Here is a 16142-nt window from a genome sequence, read left to right as displayed (position 1 = left end):
CCTTTCCTATATACGGATCACTGGGAATGCTGAAGGTTATGCTATTTAGCAGCTATCTTCAGCTTAAGTCTGTAAAATACTGTCTGTGACCAGGAGTTGCCACTGTAATTTTCCTAGAGAACTGGCAGACAGACTAAAACATGCAGAGAATCACCTTCAGAGCACTATCTTACTGGAAAACCTATTTCCTTGTGTTTAGACAGTGTGATCCAATGGATTTCCAAAGCCCAATCCTTTCCGTGGTCTTCTGATGATGAAGAAAAACCAGACAGCAATTCCTGGACTCCACAGCAGCTGTATTTTGAGTCTTGTGTAGTAATAACTTCCAACCTAACCGTAAGTTAGGTGGGTTTAAAAAAGCTGCTGTGTGGAGAAGGGCAGTCACTGAGAGTACCAGTTCTCCTTGTGCAGCTAGGTTGTTCCTCAAGGATTCACACCTGCACTGTTTCTTTCATGGCTCAGCTGAAACTCCTGCTTCCCATTGCCTGAATTATGTTTTGCCTCCTTGTATAAAGTTGTCCATCTGGCTGGATCACACCACTACAGGAGGACCAATTGTTTATTATGTAGGAAAATGCGTGTTGTGGCTCCTCAGGTGGAATGAGGCCTCCCCGAGCCATTTCAGAAGCGTGTGGTACTCTAAAGGAACAGCACGTAATTTCCCCAGGATGGCTCCACACCACATTTAATTAGTGTGACTGGAAGCGTGTACATCTGGATGGTTGTCTGGTAGCATTATCAAATATAGTGTGGCTTGTTTGTTGTTCTCTCCGTTTACTCCAGTCAGAAAAGAAGCTGAGCCGTGTGTCCTGTTTTTACAATTGATCATTCCCTGCCTCCTCCACCACCACCACCGTGTAACTTCAGTAAGGTTTATAGCCTGACTCTTCTAAAATGACTTGCGACTTTTAGTGCCCAGATTTGGATGCGCACCCAGGAGTGCTTTAATTGTGTCCAATTTTCTGCTGAGGATGAGCTCCCCTTCTCTGAAGAATAGATCCTACAATGCTATCTGGACTTGAGCATGCAGTCATCCTTCACTTTTACTAATGGACACATTCTCTGTTTTCCTCTTTCTAGTCACCAAAGAACTGTTCTTTTGTTTTGCTAGTCTTCTAACGGTATTCATTATATAACTCTTTTGTGTACTAATTAGAGTATCTTGGTTATGATCTCTTGTCATTTCTGTGAGGTTGAAATTCAAAGGCATGTGACTCCTGTAGAGTTGTTCTCTTACCAAAAAACCCTTCTGCTCTGTCACTACTATATTACTGCCTTCCTAGGTATACTGTGTTGTCTCTAAAAGCTATTCATGTCTTGTCACTTCCAAGCACTCTGTAGTTGTTGATACTCATCCTGTTTTAGATGTCAGGTAGAAGAATGTGAAGTAATTTGCTCAAACTTATGCAGTAAATCTGTAGCAGAGTGAGGAGAAGGACAGCTATGCAGTTCCTGGTGTACCTGACCTGCAGAACACCTTTGGAGTCCAAGGGGTTATTATTTCTGATCTCTTCTGCTGTCCCAGTCCTGGGAAGCTCTGTGTCCCAACTCGAAACCAGTTTGCTTATTTGATTTATTTCCTGTTAACAGTAGCTCTTCTTTCATTGGTCACCAGCAAGCTGTGCTTTTAGACAGTTGCGTCCTTTCATCAATGGGCGGTCAACTGTTTTTTGCAGGAAGACTACTATTGGTTTCTCTTTCTTCCAAGCACGTTTGTTCTCCGAGTCTTAGTGGTTTTTTCCTGCCTGTCTGCTGCTGCAGAAGGTAACTGCCGAAACCAAGGCAGACATGGACAAGGGCGTACTTCTCTTTAACCAAACTGCAGAATGTCAGAAACATCTTTGAGGATTCAGAAAAGACTTTCTTGTGATACCTGTTTGTCTTTATCCCTTGCTGTACACACTGAAAGTGAACTTTTCTTAGCTACAAGTGTATTTAACTTTTTTGCCTTCTGTGTACACAGTCTGATTACCTTCCTAAACTCTAACGTTTTAAACTCTTATGGCTACAAAGATTATCAATTTTGTCTGAATGCTTCCAACAGATGAACCTCATTCTCTAAATTCTTTCAGTCCAAGATCTAGACTAAGCTAGCTTTCCTCTCCCAAAACATCAATGTAAAGTTGATTGAAACAATTGTGGATGCTGCAAAACTGCATGCTTGCCTTTGGGATTACTTCCCAGGAGGTCTGGTGAATTAACTTGATCTCAGCTTGATGCTTCGGTATTCCTTGTATGATTTTCACTGACAAAACTACTTCCTACTGCTTTGCTTGTCAACCCACTCCACTGGTTAGACCTATGGTCCCTTGTATGTAGCAAATGGTCTGTCTGGGTGGTTTTTGAGGCCACCGTTGGCCTTGGCTCCTGGACTTTTCCCAGCATTTTGTTTTATCCCCCATGTAGTCCTAGTCAGCCTGGCCCAACATAACTGATACAGTGAGGTGGGATTAAAAGAATATTTAGGAGATCCATTTTATTACCAGGGTAGCAGCGTTTCCACTTGACTTCTTAGCAGAAAAGTTAAGCCTGCTGGTTTTCTGCTTGAAACTGCCTGAATGGAAAATCACTGGCTGTTTTGTTGCTATCATCCTTGCTCTCCTTTACCATAAAAAATGCTCTGGTCATTGAATGCAGTCAAACAGCCATTGCTGTAACTCGTGCATGATGCCAATAACTTACGCCAGTGAAATCAATGATGAGGATTTCAAAGAAGCTTTAAATAAAATATAACAAATTTAAATGCCAAAGTCCTGTCTCTGTGAATTTGCTAGTAACAGATTATAAATGGCTTGCATAATGTTGAAAGGCCTAGTGCCTTCAGTTAGCAGTATCAAAGGCTTGTTTAAAGCAATTCCTGGAGGGCTGCCGCCTTCCCCCCCTCCCAGCTTTCTGTTTCACGATGGATAAAAACAAAACTCCTTACAATAAAGAAAGGAAAGCCAGGTTTTCAACTACCCTCTGACTGGCCTCCAGATCTGGCAGCTGCTTTTGGACGTCTAATTGCTTGTCCTGCAAAAGTTGACATGCACCTACTTTGAGAAGGTTCTTTGAGTACCCACTTTGTACATGCATTCTGTCTGATTTACAGAAATGAAATTATAGTGCTGGAAAAAATGAAGAGTAGAGCTTATAATACTGGTTTTTTCATTTTTGCTTTTTTTTTTTCTTAATTTAAAGTTTCCTGGTTTTCTGAATTCATATATAAATATTAGATGATTAGATGCCGAGAAACCACGCAAAATAGTGGCTAAGACACTGGACTTGGAAAAAAGATCCCTTCCATTGAGTCCTGATTTTTGGCTACAAAAATCACTTTCTCTTTTTTTTCGTTCTGCTTTCCTTACTTTGTCTTTGGACTCTAAGGCTTGCGAGCAAGTGTAGTCCATCAATGTGTCTATACAGATTTTAGCACAATAAGGCCTTGATTTCAATTGAGGCCTCTAGGAATTACACCTAGTAAGTATACTAGCAAATCTCTTTTCTTCCTTTTCAAGTTTCTCACTATCCCTTCTCCATTTGAAATTCATAGCAAGCTCCCTTGTTTACAGCAATCTAATGGGACCATAATTGGGTCCCCAAGATAACATTACAGATATAAGCCAGTTTTTCCTTAGACAAAGTTCTATGGAGAATGTATTTTCTTATAAACATGCTTTTTATAAAAGGGTTTGTTGTTTTGTGTTTATTGGTGTTCCATCTGCTCTAGAGAATACATTTGAGAAAAACTAGCTCCAGCATGGCATATAATGTTTCATTAGCAGGCATAACCTTGTTTATTTGCTTTTTAAAATTGTATTTAGAAAAGGAAATCAGTTTGCACCATTGACATGCTGCCAGGTTCCTGTTTATAAATGTCACAATAGGCAACTTGGAAGAAACGAAATAGTCAGTTTATGGCTTTTGCATAAAGTATGACAGAACTGGGTAGAGCCACGCAGCCAGTTGTGCTTCCCCTGTTTTGCAGCCTCCCAATTAGCAGGACGTAGTGTGGTGTCAGCAGTGCAAAACACCCTGAGTGACCCGAACTGGGCTATGCACACTTGGTGTTACTGATGTTTATTTGAACAGAAGCAGCCCTTTGTGCTACGTTGCTTAAATCGCTATCTTGGGCAAGTGGTTGTGTATGAAACAAGCAGCCCTGAGGAAAATAGGAGATATCTGTAGGAAACTTCAAGACATAAGCATGCAATCTGATGTCATCTTTTCCCATAGAGAAGCTATTTCCTTTCAAACTCTGGTGAGACCAGTCTTTCAAAATTTCCTTCTCCTTTAAAATATGTTCGTTGCATTTGCTTTATATTGCTTTTTTCCTTTCCCCTAGTAAATGGTTTGTCATGGGTACATCTGGTACGCACCATATATTACTTACTGTGTATGTAAAGAAGGCTTCATATGTCAAAAGCATAGTCTGGACAGACACGCTGAAAAGGGCATGAGGAGGGTAGTGGGGGAAGAGGGGAGGGAACCGTGGAAGACAAGGGTCATCTTTCAGTATTCATTTCTACTGGTAATTAGAGGGCACCACTGAATGTCTGTAATTAGATCATGTCACAAAAATTAAGATAAAAGACCAAAAATTCTAAATCTCCCGCATTTCGTTCACAATATCAGAGAGTCGGAGCATTTGCTCAAACCAGCAGCCGAAGTGGAGGATGGGCAGGGAGGCTTAACTTGCCCCTGGAAGAAGTTTCACGTACGTTTTCCCCAGAAGGTGCAAGGAAGAGACCAGAGGAGGTGACAGTGCACTCCGGGAACCCAAGGGGCAGAGGCCAAGTGGAGGCACGTCAAAGGTTCTCCCGCGCCGCGAGCTGTGTTGCGGAGATTTTGTGCAGGGCTGTCACCCTTCAGGCAGCGGCCTTGAGAGGATTAGTAGTGCTTACATGGGCCCTTCGGACTTCGAGTTATGGTGGTGACTGCTGCAGCCTTGAGATGGCTTATACCTGGCTTAGCACTTCATATGTCTGTCCTGTGCCTTGTGCCAGGCTTCTTAGCAGCACCGTGCAGTCTGCTGGAGATAAGCAGACCTGAGGTTTCATTTGCATCATTCAGTGTATCTCAGAAAGCCTTTGTGATAACAAAGTAACAGCTATTGAAAGAAAACAGGATAAAAAGATTATTTATGAGGTTTTTTTCTGTTTTTTTTTTTTCTGTTTGTGCCACTTCAGGAGCAGCTAGCACATCTACATTTAAGACTAGTTCATCCTATCTTAAAACAAATAGGAAGTTTCCCTGCACGCTCCAGCATATTTAGGAAAAAAATTTGCAAGCCTCCCACCAGCCCCAGAACACAAGTCCGATCTATTAATTAACAGTAATTGTTTGCTAAGGCTCCAAAAGGCTGAAGACATTTTGAAAAAAAAGGACTTGGGCTACTGAAGTCTGTATATACCTTTAGAAATGCTATCTCTTTTTGTCAAGAAATTCTCGTCATGGTGCTCTGAAGCGGATTTTGGGTGATGGTTAAACTTGGGTCTGTGAACTGCTGGTGGTCGCAAAGCTGCGGTGAGGCATCTGCAGCTGGTCTGTGGAACCATCTTGCCTTAATTACACAATTTATGATAAGAGCACAGAGTGCTCTGTGAGAAATTCAGAGGGTTGACAGAGGTCTGTGATCCAAAAAATTGGAAACCAGTGGCCGAGACTGATAAATACGGATTCAAAGCTTTATGATTTCAGTGAGAGTAATGTTTCCCTTCTTCCCCCATCTGCCTATCATTACTTGTCATTTTTGAGTAAGGGGTTTAATTTTTCTTTACATTTTTACCCCTAAGAAGATCAGGTTGATAACATTTGACTGAGCAGTGGTGCCCGGGGTTCAAGAAGTCAGATGTACTCGTACTGCTCGTGGCTTTTGAGTCTCCAGCATTGTGTCCAGTTCAGGGGTAGACGTTAGATGGGGCCTGGGGGCAGGGAAGAGTCCTTCTGCATTCTGGGATGTATCATGCCTGCTGGTTCTTTTTAATGTGCCGTTTTTATCAAGTAGCTGTTAAGTGAGCATTTGCCTTTCTTTGAAATGTTTTGAGGAATCGATCCTTTGGCACCAGTTCTGTATTTTTTTATGTGTCAGCCTCATTCAGTGACTTCATACCTCTCGCTTAGTAAGGGAGCTAGATTTTAGCAGTCTGCAATAAGATCTTCCTAGGGCTTTGTCCCTGTGTTTAATGGTACCACACAGCGTTTTCCAGCAGTTCCTTTCTGTGTCCTTTTTTTCTGCTTTAGTGCTTTTTCTCATTCGAGCTATACAGATGTTACAGTTTAAAAAAAGAAAAAGTATTGATTTCAGTCTCCACCAAGTTTACGTTCTCTTGCATAATGGAACTTTTTCTTTTTTTAAAAAAAATTTAAATCTTTCTAATAGATTTTCTTTTTCCTGTAATCCTCGAACTGCATTAGTAATCTGATTCATTTTTTTTTTTATCTCCGTTTTCTTCCCTAGTTCCTCTGCCGTGTTTGCTGGCTTTGGGTGGACAGCAAGCTCGCTTAGTTCCGTGCTTATGGCAGTTCAGATGTTGCACGCTAGTAAGAGATGAAGCAGTTGTGATGGGCTGGTGTTGAGGGTGTTTTCTTTACACATTGATCTGAATAATGAGAAGATAAATGAGTTGGTGCTGTTTTCTGGGGAGATTTGATAACTTTTGTTTTGAGATGAATTTTTTTTTTTTTCTCTGGCGGGAGAGAATTCATTTTGATGGAGATTGTATATGATTAAAATAATTTTGAAGCCTGCCGTGATTTGCCACATTTAGTCTATAATTTTCTTTACGGCAATGTCTTCCAAGTTTCTAAGGCAGCAGGTAGTTTGGTTGTGTAAGCAGCGTGTGCAATGGGTGAGTGAGTCACTGGTGGCTTCCACTCGTGTGCATTATATGTATCATGAAGTTACCATCTCCATAATCAGGCAAGATGCTACTGTATGCTTCTTAAAAGGGCACATGTAGCTGCCATTTCAATGTGTATCTTGGTTGCCCTCAATCCTGTGTCTATAGAGCCTTCTGGAAGACTTTAGGTTATGTGTTTTCTTTCTCCATAAACTGTAAAATGCTTGAAAGTGGGACAGCTTAGAATATTTGTCCTTGTTAAAAGATATTAATTGAGAGGCCAGGCTATATAAGTTCTAAAATATTGCTGTATATTTGATTTCTATTTTTTTTTAAAGTTAATGCCTTTTTTCTTGAATTATTTGAAAAATATTTAAAGTTGCTGTTTGGGAAAGCATCGTTAAATGATCTTTTGCAGAAAACAGAAAAAAAATGCAAAAAAAGTGCTTTGTCTTTGTTTTAGACGAATTGGATTTTTCTGTCATTTTTTAATGGCAAATACCTTCTGACTTTAGAATTTATATAATAATCTGCAAAATACATTTACATACAACTGGTTGTAGGTGACAGCTCTGTTGATCTGAAAGCTCACTCTGAACAATCCTGAATGAGTCTTCAGTTTGTATAAAACTAGTATTTGCAATTTTCATTAAACCTCACAGCTGAAAAAGAATAGTAGGAAAATATAAGCTGGCTTTGGTTCAGAAACTAGCTCCTATGGTTTAAAACCACAAACACAGTCTGTTTGATACTCAGAATATTACACTGGATGGTAAAGGATGTATCCACGTTCTTCATCCTTTGCCTTCAGTAGATGGAGATGTGTGACACAGGTGGTGCTGTGTGACATGGATGGGTGTTTCTCTGGAAGAACCGGGGTTTAGTGGAAATGGTGACTGCCTGGAGACGCGGGGTGTATTTCGCCTGTGTCTGTGGAGCCGTCATTTCTCTGTTGTGCGTGCCAACAGGGTGTGTGTTCTTGCGGAGTGATGTGTAATCCTCTCCACCAGAACATGGAAGCATGACTTCAAGAAGTTTTTAGCTTTTAGAAAAAAGAAGTGTGTTGCCTATCCGACGTTAAATGGTTGCATGTGGGAGAAAAATGCTCAAACGTTTTCTTCAAAGTCTGAAGCTAAAATGGGGAATACAGTGTAACTGGGGAGAAGTCAAGCTGATGATGATCTATTCCCTTTCCTCTGGCAGCTGGAAAGGTTGAGAATGAGCATGTTGATTTAAAAGTGGTTTGTGGATATGGCTTCTTGTTTTTTATTTTTTCTATTTGAATGTTAAATACCGCTGGAGAGTACAGTATGAGCGCATGGACAAAGGTTGCATTTCTATAAAAGCTCTTCAATGTTATAATCCTAGTTTCTGCTTCAGTGGGAGTGACTGGGAACTTTGGTGAGGATGAAACTTAGAGGAGATAAATGTCTCTTAATTTATTGGATCTTAATTAAGATTCATTAAATGAATGTTAAGGGCAGGGGATGTCTTTCATGTCTCTACAGGTCCTGGCATGCTGGTGGCCTGTTCCCTGTGTGAACATTTCGGTTCAATTTAATAAAATGGATAATAATAACAATAAGCTCGTATGCCCTCTTCTAATGCTGAAGGACAGTTGTGAAGATCTCTGAGAAAACTCTGAGTGTGTGTTATACTCTCTCAGAGTATGGGCAGGTCTTGGGAGCGTTAAAAGCAGAGGGAGAGCTCTGTCTGCATCATTGCTCTCTGAGTTGGAGTGCTGGGAGCTCCCCACCTAGTACCAATTAATCTTAACCATCGGTTTAAGAGCTGGAGGAGAGTGAAAAGGGGAGTCAAAGTGAGATGTTCTTCATGGATCCTTGATGGAAGAGCAGGCAGAACTCCTTAAGAGTAAAGCTGGAAGCAGCCTAGCCAAAGAACAACTCAACTGTATGTTGCTGAATTTGTCCTGTTTCTAGAAGGGCCCAAAGTCTTGTCTGCAAGGAGCTCATTAATATGCTATCCAGATCCATTCAGAATCAGGTGCGGAGCTCAACACAGCAAGGCCATTTTGGGAGTTCTGAAGACCGTCTGCATCACATATGCAACGAGTCTAATCTTGCTGTGCTGGTGATATAGAGGTATTCTGCATGTCATGATGCATGTGACTAAATCACATAGGCTTAGTGTCAGATCTGTTGTGCATTACCTTCCTGCTATCTTTCAAAGCACAGGCATTGTCATTTAAGTATGAACTTGCTTGAACTTCTCTGTAAATTCACAGGCATCTCACTGATGTAAATTATTCTGATATTGCCACATCCTTTTCTTATGAATGTGAGAGTCATGCTGAGTTTGACATTTTGCTGGGAAATCTTAAGCTTTCTCTTGGCAGCACAGTACAAAGGTATACACAACCTGCCCAACAACAGCACTTGTGTTACTGAGAAGAATGGACATCTGGATGCATTGACATGTTTTCATTCTATTTTTGCTTTCCATGCATCACATATTCAAAAGATACAGTTTATTGGAAATTGTTAAAACTTTTGAAACAGCGTTACAAGTTTATGCGTGTAAGCTAGCAATTACAATGTCTTATGTGCAAACAAAATTTTTCATAGCTATCGTAATTCATACCAGTTGCACCTTAGAGAGGTATTATAGGAGACAAGGGAAACAGAAGGAGAAGAAAATGGAAATACCGAATCTAGGAGCACAGGAATCTGATATAAAATCTTTAAGTTCTGCCCTGCCACATTACAACAAAATCCAGTCAAAATCTGGGCAAGTGCTGGGGTACCACTTGTGTGAAGTTCATCATGGGTTTACATCCTGTCCCTTCCCAGGCCTCATGGACTCATGGCACCATCCACGTTTCCTTTAAAGATCCTCCCACGTAGCAGATCAGTGTTCTGTAGCTCTTGGAATTCTGTGGAGCCTGTAATCTAGAGAAAGGCTTTCTGAATCCTGGGCAGTTACATGCCAATGCTCTGGCTTCGTGCAGGCAGCCCTCCTTGAAGCAAGGCAGGCGTGTGCAGGCAGATCTGTGCTGGAAGCGGCAAGGGGCAGTTGTGCAGCACTGCAGAGGAAACTCCTTGTGAGTGACTGATGGCTTTCTTCTTGGTTGCTCCCCTGTGGACCCAGAGGTACACGTACTGTATACCTGTCTTGCAATTTAATAGTTACTCTAATAAACATACTACTGAAAAGCAAACAGGCAATACAGAAATATATGGAAGGATTCAGAAACTGGAGGGCAGTGTAAAGGAGAAATTAAATGAGGGTGAACTTTGAAAAAATTAAATATGACATATTGATAGGTTTTAATTGAAACACACACACTTAATATAAAGGGGAAGCTTTAGGAAGTGATAGTGCTAAAAGATTTACTTGCAGATGGTTAGATATTAGACCTGGTTTTGCAAAACCTTGTAATGATCCAAAAAGTGAGCGCAGTTTTGAATGCTGAACTAGATTTGGCTGGTTTTATTTAGTTATTTTTTAAACAGAACAGGTTTTTCATCAGAAAACACTAATCCGTTGAAGAAGCAATATTTTAATAGGAATGTGGTAGATGAGGGAGAACTTCTTTTGGAAAAGACTCCATATATCTAAGGTTATTCTCTCTTGTTGCCTGGTGGTCATGACATACTAGTGGGCTATGAAAAATTACAGTTAAAGTCCTTGGTCCGGCTTCTTCATGCAATCCATGCTCCTCAGTGAACACTGGAGCTGCTGGACCTGATTCATACTGTGTAAATAATTTTCTGGAAGAGGAACTCAGAGCTGGGTTGTCTTCATACTGGGTGAGTGGTCTAACCATGTGGCTGTCAGCAGCACCTCTGTGTCTTTACATGTTTATGAAGACTGGAACAACTCCTGTAAAAGAAACAGAGAGATGCCTGTGTCCACAGTAGCCTGGGAAATCACCTGAAATATGTAAGAACTGGGAGATAGGGGGATAACAGCTAAGGCCTTCAATGTGGATCCTCAAATTATTGGCTTCTTTTTCACAAGGAATGTAATACAAGGGGTTTATTCTTGTTTTGGTTCAGAATTCAATCTTTCTTTTAGGTCTGGGATTCAGTATGATGTCTGCCTGTCCTGTCCTCCACATTTGATCAGAGCTCTGAGTTTCCTTTCTCACCAGCTTTATCTATCATCATGCTGCATTTTTTATGCGTTTCCTAGACAAATTAGCTTATAAATTGGAATTTTGAATGAAATTTAACTTTAGTTTTCAATCCTGAGTATTGCAGTGGTCAGGAAGATGCTTTATGTGAGTCTTGGTGGCAGAGCGTGTGTGTAAAGATTTTTTTTTTTTTTTTCCCCTCTTTTCCTCAGTCTAGTACGAGGTGACAATGGAAAGTTTCTTTTTCCTCTTACTGCTAACAATTCACAGTTTGATGCCTGATAGGCAAAATAATGCTTTCAAGGTTACCGTATTTTTCGTATGTATACACTGTGGGTTATCTCTGGCTTGAGAGTTTTGTTTGTTTTTAAATGCGGGCCAAGTCAAACCCTGCGGTTTAGCAGCAGCATGTATTGTGTGTTCAGGCATAACAGGAGAGAAGTTTTATTCCATGGTGACTTCCTTAGTAGTATCATTATCTTCTGTGGCTTGTTTGCTCTGTGGATGTGAATTATCTGTGAACTTTTTTCTTTTTTTTTGGAAGAACCTTTTAAGGGCTCCAAGTTACCTGAAGCAAAGGTTATATATGTGCAAATACAGTGCTATTATTCTAGGCTTCTGGGATATTATTGCTCTGCAAAATATATGCAGTCTAATAGAAATGGCTGTTTCGTGACGTACCATGTACTGTTTGTTACTTTGGGACTATAAAACTTGATTTGCTTGTCAGTCTAAGCAGACCTAGTACACAGTAAACAACCCATGTAGTAAATCAAGGTGCCGTGCACTCACCACAGAAGTCATTTTCAAACAAAATATATATCCTGTTCAGTTAGGAGAATATGCGCTAAATATCCCCATTATAAATCACGAGTCAGAATCACAGAAGAGTGATTAGTCAGCTTGTGGTTATTTTTCCATTTATATTGTCCTGTAAAAGTAAATAGTTATTTTTCATTTCTTTATTGTTGTTGGTTACGAGATCTATTGACTTGGGATTTACTAGAAGCCAGTAACTTTTCATGTTGTTGATACTTTCAGATTTCTAATTGTATTCCTATAGAATGGAAAAGCAAGATATTTCTTTTTCATTTTCCTCCACCATCTCCCATTTCCCTTATTTTTGCAGAATATCTCCATGCATAACACAGTTGGAGGAGCAATGGCGGGACCTGGATCTCACCAGCTGACAAATACAAGGATGCCAAACCACGACACCAGCGTTGTGATTCAACAAGCCATGCCATCTCCACAGTCCAGTTCGGTCATTACACAAGCACCTTCCACAAATCGACAGATTGGGTGAGTCTTTCCATTTTCTCATTTCTCCAGTTCTCTGGCTCCAGCAGCTGCATGCAGGACCAGATGGTGTCCCTGTGGTTCTTAAGGTTCAGCTGCATGCAGGACCAGATGTTGTCCTCGTGGTTCTTGAGGTTAGGGAGTTTGCACTTGATCCTGCCAACGTGTGGCAAGGACCCCCGCAATATGTGTTGCAGACTGTGAGGAAATGGCCAGGTTACTGCATCCACTCCAGACCTGGCACTGTGGTTCAAAAGGGGCAGAATGCCGTACTTGCAGGGGAGTCCTGCTTTCTCCATCCAGTTTTTTTTTTGTTGTTTGTTTGTTTTTATCTGCTTACATTCAAAGTTCATATTGTTTCTATAACTGCTCTGGGAAGAAAGACAGAGTATTTCTGAAGCTGATCCGTTCACTTCCTTCAACGGGAATTCTGGGTGCTCAGTGGCATTGGGCTATTTCCTACGCGCTCTGTTTAATTGAGAAATTCTCAAAGACAAAATAAAAAGACCGTCAAGATAAATGGAGCTTGGCACAGAGATCTCTGCGAACAGTTGCTCAATTTGTGATGATGGATCCATATTTATTCCCATAAATTGACAGTATGGATGCTTATTGTATTGGCTTGAATGCCAGTTGTGTGCTTATGTTTGGAGAAGTGTGTGAACAAAAACATCCGTGTTTTGTACACTTGGTTACTTCCAGCAAACATGAGGTCCTTGTAAATCACAGTAACTTGTTTTTAATTATAGAGAAACTGCCCAGATGGTTTGAGGGTACAGTTTTTTGTCACACAACTCTGAGAATTTGGGGGGTTTTATGCATGAAAACATATGAATAAAAAGATAAATCAGTAGACTGAGAATGAAGCAGCAGTGTGGATTCATTATGTGTCATTTGTAATTTGGTCACATCCATTATATGACAAGTGCAAAAGCAGTCTCTGTCCCCAGCCATTGTCTAAATAATTGATGAGCATCTTGCAGTCTCTTCGGAGTAAAACCAAAAAGTCAAATCCTGGCACTGAAAACTCAAAATCCAGTTATTCTTGAGTTTTCTTTCAATATTCCTGATGGGTGGGGCAGGATATAGACCACATGCTCTCTGTCTCCCAGTGCCGTGGTGGCAGGGCTGGCCCCTGGCTCTTACTTCTCCGTAAGAAGTCAGTCAGCCAGCCAGCCAGCCATGCACAGGACGCAGAGTCCATCCCCTGCCCCAGTTTTGTGCTCCTGGCAAAGTTCCTCTACTTTCCTTTTTACTGCTACTTCAGGATTTGATTCTTAATATAGAAATCTGATCGTATGGGTCAGGTAAACATATTTGATAGATATGCCTTTGTATATATTACATATTGACAAAACACAGTGTTCACTGAGGTGTCACATGCAGTACCGTTCACCTGTGAATCCAAGAAAGTTGTTGTCATATATATGTCCCATTCTGTTCAAAGACAGAGGGCTGAGAGGGAGAAAGGGAGGAAGAAACAGTTTCTTTTTCAGTTTTAGAAAGAAAAACAGCTAATGCCATTATTTGGGTTAAGGATGATTAAGCTCCTGTTCAAATTGTGACTTAATAGGTCTAGTGGTAATTATGATCCTAATTAAAAACAAAAAAAAAACCCAAACAACTTTTAATACTCAATGGTGAGGTGTTTTATATGGGATTGTACTTGGCTTCCAAACAATTGTTTCTATATAATGAGCAAAAAAATGCATGTGGTTTTGCAAGACCCTGTCAGTCAGGTTTTAGGTTTGTGTTGGTTTGGGGCCATAGTGATTAGAATCTCCAAAGTTGGAAGGGTTGGGGATAAAAAGGCCTGTTTCCTAGTCAGTGGTGAGCATCTTGTTTGGGAAACTTTGTCATGACATATCTTAATTCTCCCCTGTGACTGAATCACACAAACGTTTTCTAAGTTTGAGTCTGAAGCTGCTCTATTGGGAGGCAATTGTCAGCATTTTAGTCTCTGTGTGAGTTGGTGTGTGAATGAGACTTATGGTGTGACTCCAGCATACTCTGTTCCCTATTCTTCCCTCTTCCTAGGAGGTTTTGTTTTTTGTTCATGGTGTGTCCTAGGAGATAATTGCTGCATTTTGGACTTCATCTGCTTGCCAATGTGTTGAGCATCCTTGTTGTCTTTTTTTCCTTCAGTCTTTTCCCTGTGGTGCCTGTTTTATTTATTCAAAGAACATATCTTGTCATTTCCATTTATCTTCATCTTATCCTTCTAAACATGCTAAGAATTATATCCAAGACTCACTCATGAGGAATACAGACTGGACAATGGTTTCAATATTAGGCAACAGAAGAAAAATCCAGATGGATTCAGAAAATGTTTGAGTTCTGCAAAGTTTGGTGGTTTGGGCTTGGCTTTACAAAGTTGAGGTGGTTCAGCTTTTTAACAAGCCCACGTTCTGAGGTGCCTAAATCAGTGGTTTTGGGTTGGGTTCCCCCTTTTTTTTAAACATCTGAAGCTGCCCCAGAGGGTAGATGAATCCTTACCATGGAGAATTGTGCCTTTTAATGAGCAATAAAACCAGCGGAGAGCAACGAGGCAAAACTCTCATTGCGCTAGTTCTGTAAGAGCAGGATCAAGCCCTAAAGGTTATATAGAACCATCTTGTAGCAATATTCTGATTTTTATCACAACCACAAATATTTTAGTGTCAGACTACGGCCAAGCCACCTGCAAATGTTTGTGATGGCCTTACTCCAATGAAAATAGGGAACAGCAATGAAAGTCTTCATTTAGACCCTGCTCATAGGCTGTGCTCCAGTAACAGAGAATGGGACCCACCTGTGCCCGCACACAGCTTGTTCCATGGTGAGGAGTGGGCGAGTTCACAGCAGCTGATGTTCCCGAGGGATGTAATTTTTCCTTACTTTCTTCTCTCCTCCTCTCTTTCCTCCCTCTCCCTCTGTGCCTCTCTCTCTTTTCATATCCCCTCCTCTGGCTCTGGGGGCTCACATATAAAATGAGCTATTGACACAAGGCATGGGAAAACATGATAGCATGAGCGTTGTTGGGCATGCCTTACTGGCACAGTGTATATACACACATTGTTTCAGGTATTAAACTTCAGCTACTACTGAACAGGCATCCAGCCAGATTAATCAGAAAAAGGGAAGAGCACGAAGATTAATAACTTGAAAAAATAAGACAGGGTGCAGTCCCACTTTCCTCCCACCATGGACTTGGTTGAGAACAAACAGCAACATTATCATTACGGCAAACTGGCAGGTTGGTATAAAGGTCCCAGATAGCATTTACACGGTGAGGCAGTCTCCTTGCCATCCCTCCTCCCTCTCTCCCCCCCCAAGCCTTTAGCATGTGGGAGGAATGCTGTAACTAGTAACTACTTGTGCTGATGAAAAATCAGTTGAGGAACACTTAGCAGTGAAGGGTGTCTTTGGCTGATTAATAACACATCATTTGGAGATAAGATACATGGAGGGAAAGCAGTAAGGCATATGGAGGAAGGGGAGAAAAAATGATATAAGACATACATTTGTCAAAGGTATAGAAAGGCAGATAAGCTGAATCAGCTCAAGATATGGGACTCTGGACTAGGCTGTACAATAGCAGTGTTTATCTTTTTTTTTTTTTTAATAACTACATTTTTTTCAGTGACTGAGTATTCATCATTGTATGTGAAAATTATGGTTGGACAAATTGGTGACAACACAGTAAACTGGTTGCTTTATCTGGGCACGTCTTTTGCTAGCTAAGATGTCTTTTTCAGACCAACAAAAACTGTAGGTGGCTGCAGCCTAACAGCTCGGCTTTTCTGGAGAAAGGAACCTGCTGCTGTTTTTCAAGCTAGTAGCGGACATGACTAGTAATTATTCCAGCTCGAAACTCATTGGTACAGCTCTGTAGCTGAAAGGGAACATGGGAGGATTCAGGGTTGTCACAGATCCAGCAAGTTGTT

At 40.9% G+C, this 16142-nt stretch overlaps 1 protein-coding gene across 3 annotated transcripts in view; it reads left to right on the top strand.

Annotated features, from left to right (window-relative positions):
• CREB5 (cAMP responsive element binding protein 5) overlaps nt 1–16142 on the top strand; it is a 261442-nt gene that overhangs the window by 74646 nt on the left and 170654 nt on the right. For all 3 annotated transcript variants that reach the window (XR_008464938.1, XM_054192084.1, XM_054192085.1), the window contains one exon: nt 12047–12219. Coding sequence is in view for 2 of the 3 variants with exons in the window: in XM_054192084.1 (XP_054048059.1) it covers nt 12047–12219 (173 nt within the window). In the remaining variant the exon portion in view is untranslated. The remainder of the gene's footprint in view (nt 1–12046; nt 12220–16142) is intronic.

Source organism: Rissa tridactyla, chromosome 2 (genome assembly GCF_028500815.1).
Source record: "Rissa tridactyla isolate bRisTri1 chromosome 2, bRisTri1.patW.cur.20221130, whole genome shotgun sequence".
Lineage (NCBI taxonomy): Eukaryota > Metazoa > Chordata > Aves > Charadriiformes > Laridae > Rissa > Rissa tridactyla.
This window is presented reverse-complemented; position numbering and strand designations above follow the sequence as displayed.